This window comes from Nanorana parkeri, unplaced genomic scaffold (assembly GCF_000935625.1).
Source record: "Nanorana parkeri isolate BGI_ZX_2015 unplaced genomic scaffold, ASM93562v1 scaffold157, whole genome shotgun sequence".
Lineage (NCBI taxonomy): Eukaryota > Metazoa > Chordata > Amphibia > Anura > Dicroglossidae > Nanorana > Nanorana parkeri.
The window spans coordinates 607,862-631,845 of NW_017306425.1; the positions used below are offsets into that span (position 1 = coordinate 607,862).

The 23,984-nt window shown below is 44.4% G+C and overlaps 1 protein-coding gene across 2 annotated transcripts in view; it reads right to left on the reverse strand.

Annotated features, from left to right (window-relative positions):
• Positions 1–1,049: 1,049 nt before the first annotated feature.
• Positions 1,050–23,984, reverse strand: part of ANXA4 (annexin A4) — a 72,742-nt gene continuing 49,807 nt past the window's right edge. For both annotated transcript variants that reach the window (XM_018554408.1, XM_018554409.1), the window contains exons 8-13: positions 22,101–22,157; positions 17,931–18,024; positions 15,493–15,588; positions 12,495–12,553; positions 3,690–3,812; positions 1,050–1,200 (exon numbers count right to left, since the gene is read on the reverse strand). In XM_018554408.1, coding sequence (XP_018409910.1) covers positions 1,141–1,200; positions 3,690–3,812; positions 12,495–12,553; positions 15,493–15,588; positions 17,931–18,024; positions 22,101–22,157 — 489 coding nt within the window. In that variant the 3' untranslated portion in view covers positions 1,050–1,140. The remainder of the gene's footprint in view (positions 1,201–3,689; positions 3,813–12,494; positions 12,554–15,492; positions 15,589–17,930; positions 18,025–22,100; positions 22,158–23,984) is intronic.

The window sequence follows — 23,984 nt, forward strand, 5'->3', positions numbered from 1 at the left end:
TGAGATTGTACCTTGTGCATGTGCAAGTTCTGCTTCAAACAGAATGGGAAAGGACTAGAACATGTGTCCGGTCACTTAGTGTCATGTCACCAGGACAGGAAGTGAAATCTCCTGAACAGAGACCCGGATAACAATAAAAGCTGAGTGATGTGTTCACCATCCCATCACTGTACCTATAAAAGCGTTTTTTTTTTTTAGCTGGAGTTCCATTTTTAATTGCTATTGAATGGATAATTATTATTATTATACAGGATTTATATAGCACCAACAGTTTGTGCAGCGCTTTACAATATAAGGAAGACATTACAATCACAATACAATTCAAGGCAAGATGGTAAGGAGGGCCCTGTCCCTGAGGGCTTACAATCTAAAATGGAGGGACAAGTGATACATGAGGAGGTAGCTGTGTGGGGATGAATTGTTTGAGAACGTGATCGTTGAGCGGTTAGGTTGAGGTGGTATAGGCTTCCCTGAAGAGATGAGTCTTAAAGGAGCACTATGGGGTCAGTGTTTTCCCCCATAGTTCTCCTTAGGGTAACGGGACGACACAAACTAGCGTCCTCCCGTTACCCTAAGCTCAGTATACCGCAACAACACCTGTCCATTGGCCCCGGACACCCGGTTCAAACAAACAAGGGGGGTCTCCATAATACTAGGTGCATAGTCGCCGGGAAGGAGGCTGGCCGCCAACCCCCTCCAGGAGCCCAGGTCACGGTGGGTTCTGTGACATTTCTTCCCCACCAAAGGTAGTCCAATTAGGTACCAGCCCCCCAAATGGTCTGGACCTGCATTTGTCGGGCCGCAACAATGAGGAGGGAGTTGTAATAGTCAAGACGAGATATAACGAGTGGATGAGTAATTTAGCGTTTTAGTTGGTGAGGAAGGGGGCGTATTTTGGAGATGTTACGAAGTTGAAGGCGGCAGGATTTGGATAGTGATTGGATGTGGGGAAGAAAGGGGAGGTCCGAGTCAAGGATGAATCCAAACACATTTTATTTACATTCAATAAATGTATTATTGTCAAATAAAAAAGGACACTACACTATGAAGTCATCATAAAAAGAGATTTATTTATTTTACTGCTAGCAGGTCTTATACATTTATAAAGAGTTTTCCTGGACGTGTGTGCGGGGAATGGACTCAGTCTTCTCCTCCACAAAGCTTCAGAAGCAACTTCCTGTAATCTCCAGAACAGTCTCCCTGGAAATGTCAAGGAAATACTTTTACATGATGTAACCTGTCAAAATGTATTCCGCAGTTTATAGGGAAATACTTCTACCATACAATAAAACAATGTTCCTGACATCCTGATGAAATCTTTCTAGGTAAAGAGAAGAACCTGCAGCAGATTTCCAGAAGTCACGTAAATGATATTGGGTTCATTTTATAGCCCGGCCACATAAAAGGGAAATATGATCACTAGGAAATGAATAATATCACAACCTCTGACAAGCCAATCTTCACCTACTAAACTCCCCCTTCAGAGCACGTCATGAGATCTTCCCATTATAGCTCAGCGGACTAGAATCGGGATAAGTCCAGCTTTTATTGGCAGAGATGATTAGGGAGGGGATTTAAAAAAGCACTTGTGCCCCTTTTCTGGTGTGATGGCGTATTAGAAAGTCCTGCGCCAACTTCATGAAAGCCCTGAGAAAGTTTTTATTGCCATATCTGATGCAAGCGACACATTTAGGTAATTCCTATGTGTGGCACTTTTACATTCTGGCTCTGTGGCTAAAAAACATTAAAGATATTTTATTAACCCTTGCAGTGGGGTTACCCCCGCACTGCAAGAATTCACTGCTCGTTTTTCCAAAGGGTAAAAAACTAAAGAAAGAAGTATACTCGCCTGAGTTTCCAAGCCAATCGGCTCTTAGACTGGTCCCTTGAGCATCTCTCCCCCTCCGCTGCAGCAGTCTAGGAGTCCTCACATCCAATACAGTGTATGGATGTGAGGATGCCGAGGGGCAAAACATCCTTGCAGCAGAGGAGGAGAGGCTGAAGGGGGCGCTGCCAGATAGGAGGTTCAGGTGAGTATAACTCAGGTGAGACCGTACGAAAAACAAGCAGTTAACCCTTGCAGTGCGGGGGTAGCCCCACTGCGAGTGTTAATAAAATATTTCTGCCTGAAGTTCTTCTTTAGAAATGCCACCGTATTGGAGATCAGGAAAATGGAGGTAAATAAGACTTATTCGGAGTAAGTTGTGACGCACATGCGGGTATTGTGCCACAAAAATCTGTCTGAGGCAATTCTGTAACAGATCCATATACACCTTACCGACCGCTACATGAATCTGCTGCAAATTGGGTCATTTTGTTGCACAGACGGGAGACAGATTTCTAATGAATATCTATGACAAGCTTTATGATGTCCAGGAAATACTGAACATAACACTGTACCTGGAATTCATGAAGAGTGTCGTAGACATTCATTAAAAGAGAACTATGAGGCAAGTGATTTTCACTCATCCTCATAGTTCGAGCCGACGTGTGACAATGAAACTGTCACACGTCAGCTCAATAGATCGGGAAGTGAGCGAACGCATACCGTCGCTCGCTCACTTCTCGATCATGTCCCTACAGAGAGCCGTGACTGTCACTCACGGCTCCCTGCAGGGATCCCCCCCTTCCCTGTCCGATCATCCAGCGCTGACTGGAGGCACGAACAGGGGGAGGGGGCAGGTACAGCTGGTTCTGCCTCTAGATAGGCAGAGCCAGCTGTCAATCACGCAGCTGGGTGGAGTAATGTCTGGATCCGTCCCGGCTGCTGCGGTCTCAGTATACCGCGAGCTATAGCCCGTGATATACTGAGCTTTGGGTCACGGGAGAACGCTAATTTATGTCCTCCAGTGACCCTGAGGAGAACTATGGGGAAAAACACTTACCCCATAGGCATCCTTTAATAATCTGTCTCCCGTCCATGCAACAAATGGGGAAACTTGCGACAGATTCATGTAAGGTGTTTATGAATATGTTGCAGAATTGCAATGTGTCTGCACAATACTTTTTGCTGTTACTGTTTAAAAGCCCTTCCATGTGCACTTGCTGTAAAGCTGGTAACAAATTGATGAGTGCGTTTGCCATTTATTTTGCAGGACTGATTTGGTGTAGTGACGCATGGGGGTCTCAGCTGCCATTGTGATGTGCGTGGTCCCTTGTGTGTCCCTGTGCCTTTAAGGGAGGTTGGGGTTCCTCCTGACAAACCTGCACCCAATTTGATCTTTTGCCACATGTGCTCCAAGATGGAGACTCTCATAGTTTAGAGTTAGGACCACACTATATAGGAGGTGCCTTGGCGCGGCTGTGCGGCTTTCACATTTTCTGCAGAAGACGTGTATCTAAACGTTTGTTTTTAACCTTAGCGGTGAGACAAGTTGTTTTACATGCTGGCTGGTGAGTGTGCCGGGAAGCTTTTTGCTGCAACACAATACTGACATGTGACACAATTTACTCCAACACTGTTACCTCCACCTTTATTGATCACCGATATGGTGGTAATCCTTAATGAATTTGTCACAGCCATAGTGGCAGAATGTAAAAGAGCTTCATGTTTAGTCACGCTGTAAAGTATTTCACAACACCACAAAAACACAACAACTAAAATCACTTTTGAAAATGTTCCTTTAGAAGCAGCCTGGATCTCATTCACGTCAACGTGCAGTTTGGCCCCCACCATGCATCGCTCTCACCTTGATAAAGGAATGCAGAGACTTGCCATACATCTTCTTGAACTCTGAGCGGATTTCCAACATGTCAACTTCACAGCGAGAAACCATTACTCTGATAAGCGTGTTGTCGTCTGTGCCCAGGCCCTGTGACATGAAGAATGGATTCAATGCTAATACAAGAGAAACAAATCAAGTAACCCATTGGAGTGCATGCTGAATGCAAATGGTTGTGTAGGTACGATTGGGGAGCATTCTTACGATGCAGTGTGATAGGCGCACTTTAAGAGGACTTTACCATTAAGAGATTGTGCAATTTATTCTATTTATACAACACAATAGGGGGGCGGGGTATCAAAACTGGAGCATTTTCAAAGATTATAGCAGTGCTAAATGCTCAGACGTTTCCAATAATAAATCCAGATCAAACAAATACACATTCCCTTGCAAAGTATTCCTTTACATTTTTACCCAAGCGCTTACATTCATCATGTTTCTGAACAGCTCCAACTCTCTCAGCTCGGCTTCCCTGAATTTCCTGTCTAGTACAAGATTACAAGGGACAGTACAGTCTCCAGCAGCCATCTATCTACTAGTTTGGAGAAGACATGAATGGGGGGGGAAAATATTTCCCAGGTTGGGGAAAGTTTGAATGGGGGGGGGGGGAGTGGGTTGCCCTGCTGTGTCTGTATTTGTGGAGACACACACAGCTTACTAACACACACATGGGGGGCTCCATAAGACCCTGAAAGGGAAAGGAGCCACCCTAAAACAGGATATCGGGGTCAGTTGATTCTGCAGGAAGCTAAAACTATTAAACACCAAGAAGTAGCATTCATTGTAAGCGATTTAATTAGCATTTGAAATCGTTATTTATACATATTTGTATTATTTATTTATTACAGGTATTTATATAGTGCCAAAAATGTACGCAGCACTTTACATAGTGCACATTCACATCAGTCCCCTGCCCTCAAGGAGCTCACAATCTAAGGTCCCTATCTCACATGCATACATAGAGGGCCAACTTATGCTGGGTCCACACCTGGGCGTACGGAATATGCGCATTTGCTGTGTGTTTTTACCGCGATTTGCGGTAAAAGAAACGCGCTAAAAATGCACATTTACGAGGGCTATCCGGCTGTATCCTAATGGATACGCGCAGCAAATACGCCCAAAGAAGCTCCTGTACTTCTTTGGGCGTATGACGTTTTTCAGCGCGTTCCTACGCGCTGAAATACGCCCATGTGGGAACCATGCCCATAGGCAATTATTGGTTTTCACATGCTGAGCGTTTTACAGTGTGTCTCTACGCGCTGTAAAACGCACAGGTGTGAACCAGGCCTTAGAGAGGAGCCAATTAACCTTCCAGCATGTCTTTGGAGTGTGGGAGGAAATCGGAGTACCCAGAGAAAACCTGCAAAGGGAGAACATGCAAACTCCTTGCAGATAGTGACCTCGCTGGGATTCAAACCGGGGACCCCCAGTGCTGCAAAGCAGAACCACTAAACACTACGCCAATGTGCTCTAATATCACTTTAACAAAGCAAACTGAAGATAAAAGCCGATTGGTTATTATGGACAACTGTCCTAGATTCTGTTTGCTCCAGTTTTGATACATTCTCCCAATGTTGTTTACAAATGTTTATCCATTATAACATTGTGAAGTGGGCCGATATCAATTCACTGTTATTATTATTGTTGTAAAACCGCTGAAACGCTTTCTAACACAAAATATAAATCTATTCAAATGGAATGAGAAAAAGACAATCGACCCGGTCTAGCCAGGTGTATCGAGTAGTTAGGTTACATAGTTAACTTTTTTGTGTGGCTTTGGATAAAGAGAGGGTTATAACCCCCGTTAGTTTTTATTGCCATCGGTGTCTCATTGGGGAGATTTCCCTTCACTTCCTGTCCAATAACCACAACAGGGTGTGAAAAGAAATTCCTCCAAAGAGAACAAAATCCCTGGTGGTCAGCAGGGTCACCAGAAAAATGTCCATTAGAAGATTTCCTATCTATTCCTGTTCTGGTGACAACCCAAAATTTGGGATTTTAGTTCACTTTATCGGTCACCAGGACAAATAGAGAAGGTGGATCTCCCTACTTGGGACACAGACAACAGAAAATCCCTCTCCACTCTATACAAATGTTTTAGATGGTGCGGTGAGGGATTAGAATACCTGATGGGTATTTCGTGTTGTATTATTTTTGATTCCACGCCAAGGAGCCTAATCTTACCAGCAACCAATAAGAAATATATCCAATACAAGGCACTGTGCTTTCATATCCAAGCACTTGTCATATGGGCTGCACATGGATATGGAAGCGATTTTAATGGTCTTGATTTGAATGGATGTATGGCGGTTTTGCACTAGGAGTTATTTTAATTTGACTTTAAAAAACCTTTAAAAACTTGGAACCTTTGGATGGGCAAAGGCAGTTTGGATGTGGGCTATTATTTCATGCAAAGTTTGACCATAGTCACTATATAGGTCAGTAATTCTCATTTGGGGAGTGTATATTCCTGAAGGGGAGCATTCATTCTAGTGATTTGCAAGATTGTCACTTAAAAGGAGAACTATGGGATCAGTGTTTTTCCACATAGTTCGCTTATGGGTCACGGGAGGACATAAACTAGCGTCCTCCCATCACCCAAAGCTCAGTGTACCGCCATTAATGTCCCGACATTACTGTCGAGATCCACCCAGTTGCGTGATTGACAGCTGGCTCTGCCTATCTAGAGTCAGAGCCAGCTGTTCCCGCACCCTGCAGGGAGCCGTGAGTGACAGTCACCGCTCTCTGCAGGCACATGATCGAGAAGTGAGCAAGCAACGGTATTTGTTTGCTCACTTCCCAATCTATTGAGCCGACGTGTGACAATTTAATTGTCACACGTCAGCTCGAACTAGGAGGTTGAGTGATTTTCACTCACCTCATAGTTTTCCTTTAACTCTTGAGCATGGTAAAGGGATTTTTTTTGTCTGAATCACACAAAGAAGTGAATAGACTTGTCTACAGATCATTGGGATTTGATTAAGCTATACAGGTGAAACTCGAATAATTAGAATATCGTGCAAAGTTCATTTATTTCACTAATGCAACTTAAAAGGTGAAACTAATATATGAGATAGGCTCATTACATGCAAAGCAAGATAATTCAAGCCGTGATTTGTCATAATTGTGATGATTATGGCTTACAGCTCATGAAAACCCCAAGAACCCCAAATCCACAACCTCAAAAAAGTAGAATATTACATGCAATCAATAAAACAAGGATTGTACATAGAACAATATTGGACCTCTGAAAAGTACAAGCATGCATATGTACTCAGTACTTGGTTTGGGCCCCTTTTGCAGGACTTACTGCAATTACTTTTGCACGATATTCTAATTATTAGAGTTTCACCTGTATAGTCTATTTATAATGAATTTGCAGAGCCATTTGCCCTACAAATCTTTGTGAACGTTTGCCCTGTTCAAATAAACACTAAAATGAACGTTCTTAGATATACTGTATATTCTTTTCAGGTCGAATATAAGAAATTAAATAAATACTGTATTTTGGCCACTAGATGGAGATGAGGAGCTTAGGAAAGAAGTAATTTCATAAACTCCTCATCTCCATCTAGTGCCAATAATGCAGTATTACATTATATACATTAAACCTGAAACGAACATACAGTATCTCTAAGAATGTTTGTTTTTTGCATCTATTTTCACAGAAAGAACATTTACAGGGTTATTCACAAAAGGGTGAAGAGTTTGGAGAAGGCAGGAGAAGTGAACAATCTAGGACAACATAGCTGAACTGGAAACATTTTCCAATGCAGCTCACTTTCCAGCTCAGCTATGTTGTCCTAGATTGTTCACTTCTCCTGCCTTCTCCAAACTCTTCACCCTTTTGTGAATAACCCTGTTAGAAAGATTTGCAGGGCGAATGACTCTGCAATTTGGAGATGACCCCTAAGACAGTAGTACCCGTCCCCTCCCCCGTCAGTTCTGCCAGTCAGATCACTCACGGTGACTATCACTCACGGCTCTCTGCAGGGACAGGATCGAGAAGTGAGCGAGCAACAGTATTTGTTCGCTCACTTCCCGATCTATTGAGCCTAAGTGTGACGGTTTCATTGTCACAGGTCGGCTAGAACTATGAGGATGAGTGATTTTCACTCGCCTCATAGTTCTCCTTTAAGCTTTCATTACCATACATCCAGCAATACACACACACACACACACACACACACACACACACACACACACACACACACACTTTATATAATTCAGAAAACAAGGTCGGCATTCTTAGAGACCCGTAGCCTAGTTTTACTTGAGTTTTCGTGCTCTTTTGTTCCCTCCGTCTCTTTAGCTCTCTCCCTGCCTTGAAGCAGACAGCCGAGCTGTAATGAATGCCAAGTGGAGCCGCTGCTACTCTCTTCATTTGTCACATGGGGTACGGCTCCACTGGAGCTTAAAAGAGCAAATCCTTCAGCGACATAGAAAAAGTACCCGAACATTACCAGAAGAACGCATGACACTGCAGCTTCCTCCTTTGAGAAGTTTCTAAAAAGTGACTCAGAGCTGAAGAAAATATTTTAGGAAAATGTATTTATATCTCTTCTCTTGGCATTCAGGATACTGGAGGCCACGCCAGCCTCACCGGGTACCTTCTTCATATACATAGACAGTGTCAATGCTGGACTCCTATTTTTATGCTGCATGTAGGCCAAGTCTCTAAAGCTGCGCCATGCATACTTTATACTATTTTCTCTTTTTTATGAGCATGGTGCTGGTTACAGATGACCAATTGCCCCCTATAAAATTTTAAAATTGTACTTGTAGTGACGTTTCTCTTATTAGGGTCCACTAGGGCCTCAACATCACCTCATGCCAACATCAAAGGATTCTGAAATGAAAATCTCTATGAAGCCAGAATCAGATGATGAGGTGGCCTCGGGATGTGCTTAAATTGTAAGTGGAAAGAAGGGACCACATGTGACAAGTATTAATTAACTGCCTGTGCACGGTTATACACACTAACATATGCCAACCTATTAAAATAGGAATGGTTAGATAGGGATGACTAGGCGACTACAATGTAAGCCTACAAAACTCAGAAGCTCCTAATATATTACACGCAAGAGAACAATCTAACATTATGTTTCCCAGCTAGGGTTGCCACCTGTCCAGGATTCACCCGGACAGTCCGGGTTTTCAATGCTGTGTTCGGGTTTCATGGCAGCGGAAACCCGGACACAAGATGTCAGGCAGACAGGGGCCACCAAAATTAAGATAGTGGGTACTGGGCCCCTCTGAAAATAGTCTCAACTGTGATATTTACATATGAATGGATGGCACTATTTACATATGATAAGCCATGACCCATTCTCCCCCAAAAAATGTCTGCATGTCACCAGAGTGTTCGGGTTTCGCTTAAAGAAAAGGTGGCAACCCTATTCCCAGCAACCAGTGTGAATACCTGATTATGGCTTAGTGTCAGCCCATTGCAATCACCTGTACAGCAGAGCTAAAACTTGGAGATAGAGAAGCAGCATATGGAACCAGTCAGCCGTGCTGCAGTACTCATGTGCTGGCAAGGTACATGCTGACAGGAGGAGAGAGAAGAGTAACAATGACATTAGCTTAGCTGCTGCTCCTCTTTACTATCCAGTCACAGGGCTGGAACCAGGGAGGATGCAGTAAAGAAAAGGTCAGGTCTCCATGCTAGCTATGCTGTGGGGCAGAGATGTGCACATTTTAGGAATGAATGATTTGCAAATCATCTGGCAGCTATACAGCTTTCATATAAGCATTTAAAGCTCCAGGGAAACCGCCCCATTTACGGATTTAAGGGATAATGTAACGTTGCAAAAAGTTAGTGTTTCTGCAAAGCACTGAAAATCACTGGTGTTGGTGACCCAGGGGGAGCAGTGACTTCACTCCCCCTGGGTCATGTGACAGTGCTTGGGTCTAGCAACTGGCTGACAGGCCTAAGCCAGAGCAATGCACCTGATGGTGTTACTGGCTTCAATGCAAAAAAATAATAAACGCACATTTTTTTTTTTTTTTAATGAATTTAAAGTGACATTAAACCCTCAGATTTTGTAACATAAAACAATACTGTAATGTGCGCCTTACTGTAATCCATGGTTGTTTCCCTTCTCTTTGCTGCTCTTCCTTTTGAATCTGTATCTGTTCTCATGCTCTGCAGAACTTCTGTTTTGCAGCAGACTGCCTTGTCTCTGGAATGGCTACATGGTGTCTGTGTATAGGTTTGCAACCTGAGCCAGCACTACAGGAAGAGGCACTCAGCTGCAAAGGGAAGTTCTCCCCAAGCATGAGAAGACATGAGGATTTAAAAGGAAGAGCAGCAAAGAGAAGGGAAACAACCATGGATTACAGTAAGGCACACATTACAGTATTGGTTTATGTTCAAAAATCTGAGGGTTTAATGTCACTTTAAGTGAATTTATAATTTTTTTCTGAACAAGTGGACTTTGCCTTTAGCATTACATAGAAGGGGAAAACCAAGTAGTGGTTTATGCAAGTTTAGCGCTACCCACTAATGAGCCGCTGGAATAAACAAGTCTTCCATAGCCTCTCTAGGGGATTTTAATAACCTGCGGCCCCAATAGTATTAACCGCCGTCTGCTTGTTACTGATAGAGCTGAACTCCAGGCCACAGGTATGATGCTGAAGAACTTTTATTAGAACACATGAATTGGGAAAGAGATTTTATGGCTCAGGACTTCCATGAGACAGAACAGAACTCCAGACTCACCAGTCCCTTTTAGTATTCTACAGTGTAGGAGTAATAGGCGAACCCTCTGGCACTGGGTATGAGAGCAACAGCCGAAGAGCGATGGGCATGAGATCTTCAGTAGGAGAGACACCAGACTTACTCCTGAGGTCCATTCCATTGGACACCTCTAGTAGCCATCAGCTTCCCTGGTTCTCCTCCTCAAATCAGTATTAGGCCTCCTCCAAACTTGAGGTCTAGCAAAGCATTTCACGCACGTGAGCATTCCCATTCCCAGCCCTAAACCTGGGGGCAGGTTGGAACTCCAACCAGGACTGGGCTAGGACAGGACTGAGCACATGGAAATTCCCCTACCCAGCATGCACCACTGGCCATGAAACCACCGGTGATTGGCTGGCAAGACACACACACAATGCCCTCCTATTGGTTGCCCCACACTGCACACTCCACTCAGACAGGTACCATCAATGCTAGAACACCTGGAATTAATCAAATAAATGCCAACTATAATTCAGCCATGCTGACTACAGCTCTGGCAATCACTAAATTTCTAGTAGCCATTCCAAAAAAGGTGATGGGGGCTACATAAGAAAAAAGGTAAGCTGCAATTGTTTAATATTTTTATGTTATGCTATGTAAATGGGGACATGCAGGGCCATCCCTATAATAAGGCAGGGCCTCAGGTGGCATCTCATTGGGTCACACCTGCTCCTGGCAACTTGTGACATTAATGAGCTGGATGGGAAGGCTGTGCACCACCAGATGCCTTCCCCGGAGACATGCATCATGAGCAACAAATTTCCCCCCCCAGGGCCTGTAGGCACGAATGGAAATCTGTTTAGCCTGAGCCAACGTCCCTTAACTGCTGCGGGACCCGCTGGCTTTCACAAATGCAGGGGAAGGCTGCCCTGTAAAACGCCTGCCTGATGTGAACAGGAGTTTAGGGCAGCCTTCCCCTGCGTTTGTGGAAACTGGTGGTTTCTGTGTGAGCCGCTGGTCTTGGAGCAGGAAAGTGCTATTGTGGGTGTTGTATCTTAACACAATACTGGGAATTGGGAAGAGTAGGTACCTGCACGGCACCCCTCTATGCAGGGCACCTGTAGGCACATGCCTTCTCTGCCTAATAGTAAATCCGGCCCTGCCTCCCCCAGTCTCAGGCCGCATATTGAGCCCTGCCAGCCTCAGGTGGCAAGCCTTACGGATACCCCTTGGAACATATATAATGTAGGTGTTATACCAATTTGGCTGCAGAAGTGAAAATACACTTTAAGGAACACAGTGGTGTCATCTCTCCACCTGCAACCTACTGATGGGACAATGAAGGAGCCCCAACACACTGATGAGCCAGTTACTCAGCTCACTCTGTTCTCTCCTCCCTATCAGCATGTTTCCTGTGCATGCAACAGAGACCTCCCCACACCCAGGTCTCATTGCCGCCGTACGAGGATAACGAGTGGTTAATCCCAAGACAGATTTGGGTACATTACATATGTAAGTTGTATTTTTTTAGGAATGTGCTACTGCATCAAATAGTGTTTTTTTAAATTACTGTGTGGAGTTCACAGGTAGCCAGGAACGATTCTTGCAGTGCGCAAAGAGAAAACAGATAAGAAGAAACAAAGCTGTACAAAAGTGCAGAGAACACTTGTTCTTGTTCACTTGTAGAAGGCTCCAATGATCACATTGAAAGTGGAGGCTGTGTGTTTAGTAGAATAGTCAGCAGAACTAATAAAAGCCAATAAACAAAAACCATCTTCACATCAGCTGAGAAGAATAAAAAGCAGACGTGCTGCTGGGTACTCCCCACTGCAGCATAAACATTCTTCATTTCCCGAATTACACACACCGGATCACACCGATGGAGTTCAAGTTCTCATTCCAAATCTCAACAGCCTCATCCGTGTTTTCGGATCAAGGATGATAATTAGAGAGAGCCTAGGAAGCTCCGAGTGTATATTCTACACAGAGATCTCAGACTGGAACCTCTAGAGATTGCAGCCCTTCTCTCCGGATTGAATTTGCTCACGGGTGCAATGAAAGATTTCATTGAGCAGAGGACGACAACTCACCTTCATGGATTTATACAATCGTTCAGCAAAGTAACCGGGTTTGCTCCTTGTACATTTCACTGGAAGAAAAAATTCATATTAGATTACAAGGGAATTCAGACTAAACAGCTCTAATGTAAGAGGAGCCATGGACTCAGTGACTGGAAACACAGATGTAGAAGCATAGACCTGGGCAGAAGACGTTTCATCATACCAGTGGTCAGGGTGTAGAGTGCAGACCAGTGTCACCATTCTCCTCACACCGTGTGACAAATAAGCCAATCAACAACCCATCGCAAATCAATCTTTTCTCTGGCTACCCCTGCCCTATATGTAAGCAAACTTCAGCCCTCCAGCTGTTGTGAAACTAAAAGTCCCACAAGGCATTGGCATGACGTCCAGAGGCAAATGCATGATAGGATTTGTAGTCTCACCACACCTGGTGGGACAAAGTTTGGCTACCACTGATATAGGGCTTTTTCATCAAGTGAATTTGAGTTACTCTCAATAAAGATGCCCAAAATAGAGGCTCATTGAAACATTCTAAGCGGATACAAAAGCAAAGCGTTTTCAAACCATAAGCTTCTGAATTTGCTTTATGAAATCAGAGGGCACTAAAAGTAGGACATATAGGTAGCGGGCTGAACGAGGAAAAAACACTCCAGTCTCCCATCCCCCTACACAGCGTGGATGGAGGGCTCTTCCCTGCCAGCTATTGTACCTTCCAGGCAGGGGACAGCTGCAGTCACTGCTCAGGTATTCTGACAGCTGTGGACGCCGGCTCTCAGAATACCTGAACAATCACTACAGCTGATAGGATACAGACACTGTCTTGCCCTTGTGTGCCCACCCATCCTCCCCCCAAACTCCAGGATGTTCAAACGTTACCCTAGTAGTGGGGCTACCCTCACACTGCAAGGGTTAACGGCTCATTTTGGTCTAGGGAACAGAATGAAGAAGATATTCTCACCCGATCCTCACCCGATCCTAAGACAGTCAGCACTCACCTCTCTCCCCTCTACTCTGGCTATAGTACGTCCCTCTGCGTCTTCTAATACACCTGCTAGATGTGATGATGTCATGGGTCCTTAGACCACTGGAGACTAGGGGAGAAGAGGCTGTGGGGACTGGTTTAACAGCCAGACGGGAACGAGCATCAGATGAGTACGTTTTTCTTTATTTGCGTCCCTAGACCAAAATGAGTAGTTCACACTTGCAGTGCGTCGGTAGCCCCACTGCAATGGTTGACTTTTGAAAATCCTGGATTACCATTAATACATCATGCTGTGTAATGGCAAAGGTCACATAGGACCACAGTAGGGAAATCTCCAGCTGCATCCTGAGAGTAGCGCTTTTTCCTGGGTCAGACCCTGGCCACTTGCTGACAAGGAGGACTGGCCGTGCATGTTATACTCACATGTTCCTCGGAGCTCGCTGGCACCAAGACCAGTCCCTGGAGCCTCTCTCCCCTTCTCCCTTCTGCTGCAGCGATATAAGGATCCTCATTTTTAGATTGTAAGCCCTCAGGGGCTGGGCCCTCCTTACCATCTTGCCTTGATTTGTATTGTGATTGTAATGTCTTCCTTATATTATAAAGCGCTGCACAAACTGTTGGCGCTATATCAATCCTGTATAATAAATAATCACATCCAATACACAGAGGGACATTCCATCGCTGCAGAGGACGAGGAGACAGGCTTCAGGGAGCGCTGCAACAGCCAACCAGCTCCGAGGCTCGGGTGAGTATAACTTTGTTATTTTAACACCTACACACAAACAAGCACTTAACCCTTGCGGTGCAGGGGTAGCCCCACTGCAAGGGTTAAGAAAAAAAGTTTGCCTAGATTTCTTTAAAGGAGAACTAGGAGGCAAGTGCTTTTCACTCACCTCATAGTTGTAGCCGACCTGTGACAATGAGACTGTCACAGGTCGGCTCAGTAGATCGGGAAGTGAGCGAACACATAGCGGCGTCTCCGCTCACTTCTCGATCCTGTCACGGCTCTCTGCTGTGACACGGGAGGGGCTGGATTCCCCCTCCCCGCTCAGATTCTCCAGCACTGACTGGCGGAACGGACGGGGAGGGGGCGTGTACAGTTGGCTCTGCCTCTAGATAGGCAGAGCCAGTTGTCACTCACGCAGCTGGGCGGATCCAGACATAATTGTCGAAAATTGTGGGAAAAGCCCTAACCCCATAGTTCTCCTTTAACGGTTCCAGTGCCTGTACTATTGAGTTCTGCTTGCTGCAATATCTACAGCATCCAGGTGGACGTTGGATGTGTCAGACTCCTGGTCCCACGCTGTGCACTATAGTTCCTTCAACCAGCCCCTACTAGGGATGCACCGATACCGATACTAGTATCGGTGCGGATACTGAGTATTTGGGCGAGCACTCGTACTAACCCAAATGCTCCAATGCCTTCCCCGATACCGGAACTTCTGGTCAGCGGCAGTGCCGTAGGGGAACATGGAGCCGGCTTCCCATGCGGGAATCTGGCTTGTTTCCCGGCCAAGCACAATCAGAAGCCGGCCCGACAACATGGAGCCAGCTTCTTGTGCAATCAGTTTGCACGGGAAGCCGGCTCCATGGCAGCGGAAGCACCGGTATCGACAAGTACAGAAAGCAAAGTATCGGTACTCGTACTCTATACTGAAAAAACGATATTGGTGCATCCGTAGCCCCTACCTTACGATTGTGTGCTACAGTGATATAGAGGCCGGCAGAGGAAACCAGAGTGCAGCAGAGAAGGCCAACATCTGGAAATATCTAGTGCAGGTCATTCTTCAACAAGCTTGGGTCTCTAATGCAGCAGTTCAGCGGCATGGGCACCAGTGCAGGTAAATATTAACCCGGAAATGGTGACAGTGTCTCTTTAAATATAGCACATTAGGACTTCTACATAATGACATTTTCAAAGTTATTTCCCCGCCACCCACCAGCCATTCTAAAGAAAGAGACTCTGAACTTCATTGCCTCCATAGAACAAGCAGAAGGAGAATAATAAGATTACAGAACACCTACCAATGGCCAGGAGAGCATCTTCAAAGTGTCCAGACATCTCAGATTTTATACTGGCCTCAATATCTTTTTTTGAAATCTTTTTATATTCATCGAAAACTGTTAAAAAAAGAAAAAAGGAGAAAAGGCTGAGCTCAAGCTGTGCTCGCACTGCATACTTCAAAGAGCTTTCTGGCAAGATGGATGCCTCATAACAGCATGGTGGAGGAGCGAGTAATAACAGGATTTAGATCAGCTAAATGTAGCGTTTGTCAGAAAAATGAAATGATACGTCTCAGTTAAACCTGTTACATTCAGGAAGAATAAAATGTTGAAGGATTATAGGAAGATTTGTTATATCTTATTACAATTACAAGGATCGCAATGTACATTCCTTAAGCCCTCATTCACACTAGAAAAGGCCGGCACATAAAGCTCCGTGCACGGCCGTATCAGGCAGCTCCTAGCAAGGACAGGTACTGCATGTGATTAGTGATTCCCATCCTCTGGAATTCTTTACCCCAACCTGTCCGTCTGTCGCCCACCTTGACTGCCTTTAGGCATTCTCTAAAGACTCATCTCTTCAGGGAAGCCTATCCCACCTCAACCTAACCACTTAACCATCACGTTCTCAAACAATTCATGCCCACACAGCTCCCTCCTCATGTATCACTTCCCCCTCCTTTCAGATTGTAAGCCCTCAGGGGCAGGGCCCTCCTTACTTGAATTGTATTGTGATTGTAATGTCTTCCTTATATTGTAAAGCGCTGCGCAAACTGTTGGCGCTATACACTGATTGGCCAGATTATTATGACCACCCCATCAGTACTTCGTTGGGCCGCCTCGTGACTCCACGAGATGTTGAAAGGTGATGCGAGGAATCTGACACTGCACTGTTGCCCTTCTGTTGTCTTGTACCAGTCTTGCCACTCTCCGTTCTGCCCTAACATTGACTAGAAGCTGACGGTCACAATTCGCACATTCAGACGCAGATTTTCGTCTGACAGTCCAGTCTTTAAACACTTTAACAACAGCTGCTCTTGAACATTTAACAAATTCTGCTGTTTTGCTGATACTCGCTCCATGGCTCCGCCCCAACAATCATCCCACGTTCAAAGGCTGTTAAATCGTGTTGTTTCCCCGTATCTTCAGAAAAAAATTACTTCTGTCGTGGTAAACAACCTGCTTCCCTATTTATAATGGTCTGGCCCTCTAGCAACTTCAGTGCGAAATTATAGCTAATTTGCCTACAAACCTCAGGTGGTCATAATAATCTGGCCACTCAGTGTGTAAATCCTGAATAATAATAATAATTATGGGACTACGCGGTTGTTTGCTCCCCTACGCTCACCCGCCCTGCACGTTTGTGTGGGTGTCTGTACTCGTACGCTGACAAGATGTATCCTATCTGCGTCAGAGCCAGGAAACACGCACCCCTACGGACCTGCACTTGGGGTGAGTGTAGGGCGGCGTACGGCCGCGTACTCCCATAGAGAAGGACGGGGGCTGCGTACTAATCACACACAGCACCTGTCCTTCCCGGGAGCTGTCCGATACGGTCGTGCACGCAGTACGGAGCTGTATGGTCCAGCCTTTTCTAGCGTGAATGAGGGCTTAATCATGATCTACCTCATTTATAAAGGCCAACTCCAGCTAAACACTTTTGGGGCTGATCTATAAATCTCTGCCCAGCTTATAAGCGGGGCAAATGTCATTCGCATGGTGCTACCACCACTAGATGGAGCCTGAGGAGCATAAATTCCTATGCTCCCCAATTCCATCTAGTGGCAGTAGTGCTGTGCAAACAGTATTGACCAGCTGGGCAGAAGATTTATAAATCAGCCCCTTTGTATTGGACGGTGTGCAAGGTTTACAATTTTAATTCATTGCTCTCTGTATAACTGTTAAAAGACTGTTTTGTCACTTCCTCTGCCCCCCGTCACTGTGACAGGAAATGCCGGACAAGATTAGCAACAAAGGCACAAACATGCTCTTCAGTACTGGAGGGATGCGTTAAAAGAGACTCAGTCATAGGGGGGAAAAAAAGCTAAAAATTTTGCAGGCATACAGTGCAGGTACCTAGAGGTAATGACCCGCCTCCATGCTGCCTGATTGGCCGGGAAGCCGGCTCAATGCTGACTGGCTAGGAAGCCGGCTTCCCGGCCAATCAGCATTGAGCTGGCTTCCCGGGCAATCAAGAAGCCAGGTGACGGGTAATGACACGCCGCCCGGCTTCCCGATTGCACAGGAGGTCAGTTCCATGCTAGCGGAAGTACCAGTATTGGCAAGTACGGAAAGATAAACATTGGTACTTGTAACCAAAAAAACGGTATTGGTGCAATGATCGTCGTCCACATCATTATTCTGAGTATTAGTATTATTTTTTTTATAAAACATACAACATTTCCATTAGGAAGCAGAGGTTGAATGAACAAAAAGAACATCAAAATAGTCAAAGTTACCTTTCAGTAAATGCCTCCTGTTTCTAGTGCAAAGAATGGAGAGAAATTTCACTTCATCGGTCCCCCACTTTTTCTCACCAGCTTCATATAGGGCCTTAAAAGGAAAGGGAAATAATTATTCTACCAATAAAGTAGCATTTCCGCTTAGGAGTAAAACAGAAACTTTTTTTTATTTCCTACTCATCAGAAATGCTAAAAACTATAAATCACAGCATCCCAGCAATACTCAGATATTCCCACTATGCAGCATGACAGTCAAAAATCAGTATTACTGCTCAGCAATATTCTAACATACCACATTGTGGTATCTGCAGATGGCGGTCTTATTTTGGGTTTTGATCCATTTTTAACTTCAAGCAATATAAAGATACAACTATGTAATCATTATTACATCACTAAATCTCATTTTTAATGCAAGTAGTATTTAAGTACCTGAATTTGATTTGGCATCAGACATTCCTCTCTCTCTATGTCATTATAACCATTGATACTAGGTCTAAAAGTGAAGTGAGGAGGAGCAAAAATTCTGTAACAGGAATAGAGGAGAAACCTCCTAATTGGGACACTTGATCCAGAGACAAGTGTCTGAGAGGCTTGCCTTCATTTTAGAGAGATTTTCTCTTACTTCTGGTTGTGAGACAAGAGCATGGATGTCCCAAACAGGGCAATGTGAAGGGGGCCTAAGGCATAGAGGAACATTCAAGATCCTAAGCAGGTGTAATGAAACAAAATAGATAATTACAAAACTGATATTTTTCTGCCCCAGATTTAGAATATCGAGTTAGTCAAAACACAGTGTGCATGATGTTCCAGGAACGTTTCAAATGTTGCATTTTTGCTGCACTGGAACACGTTCTGTTAGCTGAATTAGGTCCTTCAAAAATGCAGTGTAACAAGCCTAAAAAATGTCTGACATTTAGTGCATGTGGTGGTAAAAAGAGAACTATGGGGTAAGTGTTTTTCACGGGACATATACTAGCATCCTCCCGTGACCCAAAGCTCAGTATATCGCCAGCTACAACTCGTGGTATACGGAGACCGCCGAAACAGCCAGGACAACATTACTGTCGAGATCCACCCAGCTGCGTGAATGACAGCTGGCTCTGCCTATCTAGAGGCAGAGCCAGCTGTACGCGACCCCTCCCCAGTCCGTTCCTCCAGTCAGCGCTGGAGGATCGAAGGGGGGGGGGGGATCCCTGCAGGGAGCTATTAATGACAGTCACGGCTCTCTGCAGGGAGATGATCGGGGAGTGAGCAAGCGACGGTATGTGTTCGCTCACTTCCCGATCTATTGAGCCGACCTGTGACAGTTTCATTGTCACACGTCGGCTCGAACTATGAGGATGAGGGATTTTCACTCATCTCATAGTTCAGCTTTAACTTCAGAAGAAGGTTTCTAACATGGTGGGGCAGCAGGACTTTACAGCTTTGCAAATGAGCAACCATTTAGTATAAAATGATCTTGGAAAGTATCAGAAGGGAATTATGGGAAATAAATAGTTTTTATGCCACTAAAACTCAATTTTTTCCCTAAGTTTTCAGCACTAAGCCTTTAGAGCAGCTTGATTTAAAAGTACCGTCATCAAACCCCAAAGCAGCCATTTCACACGTCTCGGTAAAATATACAGTTTTTCATTAAAGAAAACAAAAAAATAAAATCTTACAAATCGTTTTATTGCTGGATGACATGAAAAGAGATGGAAATTCATAACCAGCTCAGGATTGTACCTGAGGTTTTAAAAGAGACAAAGTACAAAGAGTTGGATTAAACTGAAATGGAGACAGTTACTTCATTGAAGGAGACGCGGGATTGCTCGCTTAACAAACACCAGCTAAATCTTTTGCACTTGGGTAAACTTGGCAGGTGTCTGTATTGGTGATGTCAAAGGGTGAAAAAGCATAGAAGACAAACAATGAAAAGAAACGCGGCGAACGTACGCAGGAAGGTGTAAACAATAGAGGGTTATTTTTGGAGGAAAAAAAAAGCCTGGATCCTGCTGTTTTCTCTCACACTTCAAAAGTCTTGCACATACTGTAGACGGTTCAGAATGATTTGTGCAAATGCTGTATGAGGTAAGACTGCTGCCTGCGTTCATTTCAAAAACTGTTCCTCAGATACCATGATCAATGACTAACAAAATGGGATTTTAAGATTAAACTTGCTTTATAGAAGGTGCAGTCATCTAAATGAGCATGAGAACGTGCAAGCCTTTCCAGTGGGGCTCACAGAATCCCTGCCAGTACTTCCAGAGTTACCTGAAATAACACGTGAAATGTCCTTTGAGTGTATTTAAGCTCCAGCATTTGAAGTGGTTAGTGCTGTGCCTTCTCACCGGCTACCCTTTGTTATAAAGAGCAACTGCATGACAGTTTGCAGCCAAAACAACACAGGACCACTACGGTCTCCGGCCCATCTCAATCTTTCGGATCTCTGGTGAAGACTAACTGGAAATTATTGGTCCTCAAATGTTTCTGTAGAACAGGCAGGTTATTAGTATTTCTTAGAATACACAGATAAAGTCTTCTTAATCGCGATAGATAACAGGAGCTGGCAACCAACACTAACATCTACACAATTTAAGAGGAGCTTTATTGATGCATATACTCTTTGTGCATGCTGATCACAGGGGGTGGAAGGTAGAGGGAATGCATCACAGATCCTTTAAGCAGGTGCAGCCCAAAGCTGGCCATGCACAACCAAAGAAATGCAGGAATTTTGACTGATTCAAACATGATTTGAAAACATAGGGACAACACAGGTAAGGTAACTTACAGTTGGAGAAGAGACTGTTGCCCTGAAAAGAGTTTCCGAAACATGGCAAAATCTCTTTGGAATAGATGGACAAGAGGATTGTGTTGCATCATGGAATGCTTTTATCTGAGGTCATGTGGTTTACAGTCAATGATCATGTACCCCTGTACAAGCTCTTAAAGTGTCCAACACCAAATATTCTGTTTATTGTCATGGGAAAATCCAGTTAGTTTAACAATGAGCTTGTGATAGCTAAGCACTATAAACCACATGCAGGGCAGGAGTTTAAGTTTTGTTTGTGAGAGGTGGAATTTCATTTTTCAGAAGCAAGCAGATAAAAGAGGTCTGCAGGTTCCTCTAGAATTGCAGCATGGTGACAACCCTTTCCTCCTAAAACTATCCTAAAATTCCATTCCTCTACTAGCCATTGTAAAACACACTTCTTAAAAGGAGAACTATGGGGTTAGGGCTTTTCCCAATAGTTCTCCTTAGGGTAACGGGAGGACACAAACTAGCGTCCTCCTGTTACCCAAAGCTCAGTATACCGCGAGCTGCTGAGACGCCGCAGCTGAAACGGATCCCGACATTTATGTCTGGATCCGCCCAGCTGCGTGAGTGACAGCTGGCTCTGCCTATCTAGAGGCAGAGCCAGCTGTACCCACCCCCTCCCCAGTCCGTTCTGCCAGTCAGCGCTGGAGGATCGGTCAGGGGGAGGGGAGAATCCAGTCACTCCCTTGTCACGGCACTCTGCAGTGACAGGAACGAGAAGTGAGCGAACGCCGGTATGTGTTCGCTCACTTCCCGATCTACTGAGCAGACCGGTGACACTTTCATTGTCACCGGTCGGCTCAGATTATGAGGCTGAGTGAAAAGCACTCACCTCATAAGGACACAGAGAAGCTGAAACAAGCTGCTCTATTGTCCTACACATTACCTTAAAAGTTATACATGTGGGCCAACAATTGGAATATTGGCCATCTGTCTGCATCGAAAAACAAGCTTAAGGCTGAACTACTCGAGTCTGGGTAGAGTAACACAGTCTTGAGAATCGGAGTAATTTTTCTTAAAAAAAATAGTAGGAATATACTGTAGCAAAAATAATTTCTTGTGACAGACAAATCTTTGAGAGTAAGGCTGGCATCAACCTCAAGATATGCAATATATAAAAGAGAAGAAACAGGTATGCTAATCCTTTCAAGATTTCATTCAAATGGTACTTTTGAAATTGTTTAATTATAATCCGATAATTTGCCTCTCAGATGGCTGTACTGGAAAAGTAAAGAAAGATGCCAGTGGGGTGCAAAGGAAAAAGGATTTCATGTAGTTAAGCAGGTAGAACATGGAATTATTTTGGAGAATAAATCAGACGTATCTGTTATTTTACGAGAAGCTCATGCAAAACTTCAGATAAAAATTACCTTAGCATCCTGTTGGGCAAGAGCATCATCCACCTTGTCACTCTGGTCTCTTCCTCCCTGAAGAGTGAGAAAACTATTTAAATACAGTTTTTCATATTTTACAATGTTAAATTCCACTTTGCCCTAGCAGCCCAATCTAAGCATCAGTATAGCCAATGACCATCCTGCATGGACTTCAGTCTTTGTTGATAGGCCTTCCTATCCCTAGTGTGTAAATTTGTAAGTGTACTGTCTCCCTTTATTTTGTAAAGTGCTGCACAAACTGTTTTCACTGTATAACTCCAGTAAAATTATAATAATACAATTCATAATTTGCATCTATAAATTAGTATAGAGAACAGGCAGACCAGGGAACAGGCAGAATAGGTAGACCAGGGAAAATAGTTAGTCTCCTCTGGAGAAAGAACTAAAGCATTCTAGGGCCCATAAACACAGAATGCTGCTGTAACGTACTTACATTTTACTGCAACACATTAAATATGTGTTATAGGTGTATGCATATACCCCAATACAGACTGCTCCACAGGGCGCCATAATGCTCTACATTGAATTGTAGAGTGCCGAGGTGAAAAAAAAAAAGAGCAGGACTGATTTATCCTGTGTTGGGGCCCTTTCAAAATGAATGGGCTGTGGTAATCCATGCAGTACTACACTGCAATATAGTGTGGATGGGTCCTAAAATGGTACAATGTCACATCTAAGCTCTATAGCTAAAGTAGACCTGCAATAATTAAAACCATACAAATGATGAATATAATATGCAAAAGCAGAAGTTTGTTTCAGTGAGATGATCAGCAGATCTAGAGATATAGGTAGCCTAACATGTATGCAAATCTCAACCCTTCAATTCCTACCACATCAGTTTCTTACTTGACCATTGTAGCTGATCATCACATACAGTACTAGTGAAGCCTGGGCACCATGAGAAGGCCAAAACCAACTTTAAGGGCTCATTCACACCTATTTGCGTGTTGCAGCACATGTGGTAATGCACATGAGTGTGAACGGACGCTTAATGTTCCTATAAAAAAAAAAAATTGCAGTGCTAACAAGCTCCTGTGTGATAGCATTTGGAGGTGACAGGTTCTCTTTATTGAATACAGGAGTTTGAGCACAGCACTGTGCTGGCTCTCTTGTGGCAGCTGAGATGGGACGGCTGCGAGTGCAGCGTTCCTGTCTCAGTGTTTACATGGAACAGAGTGGAGAATGGACGTTCTCCGCTCTGCTCCTCGAACTACCTTGACTCGGTCCCGGGTCCCCCAGAAGAGCGGGGGGACCCTGAAAACAACGGCGGGGAGACAGAGGCAGCCGGAGGTGTGGTGAACCATGGAGGGGGGGAGACGACACCTGCAGGCATATAACAAGTGATCTCGGCAGCATCGCCGGGATCACTTGCACTAAACGAGCAGCGGCTTCTTCGCTCTACATTTAGCCCAGCTTGCCTGAAGCAGGGCTAAATGTAGAAAAAAATTACCCGCTAGGCGGCTGTGCCACCCCTCTACTCCCTGCTACCTCGAGGCCAGGCCTTGGTGGCCTTGTGGGAAATCCAGCCCTGGCCATAGAAAAAAATGAGATTTCTATTTATTTTATATCTCTATGCACTAAAATGAATGTGTTTTATTACTGGAAAATAAAAATGTGTGAATAAGCCCTTACAGAAAAGGTGAGATTTTCATGTAACACTTTAATTGCCTATATCTCTGGATCATTTGGTCTCCTTCCGTACACTCCATATGAATTTTGCTCAGTTTTTCTGCTCTATTTGCATTGCCCAGGGTTGGATCTTTAAGCCAGGCTATGTGAATATTTTGAGTTCTGGAAACCAAGCAGCCTTTATTCTATAAACCCGGTATATTTATAAATATGATTTTGATTGTTGAATGC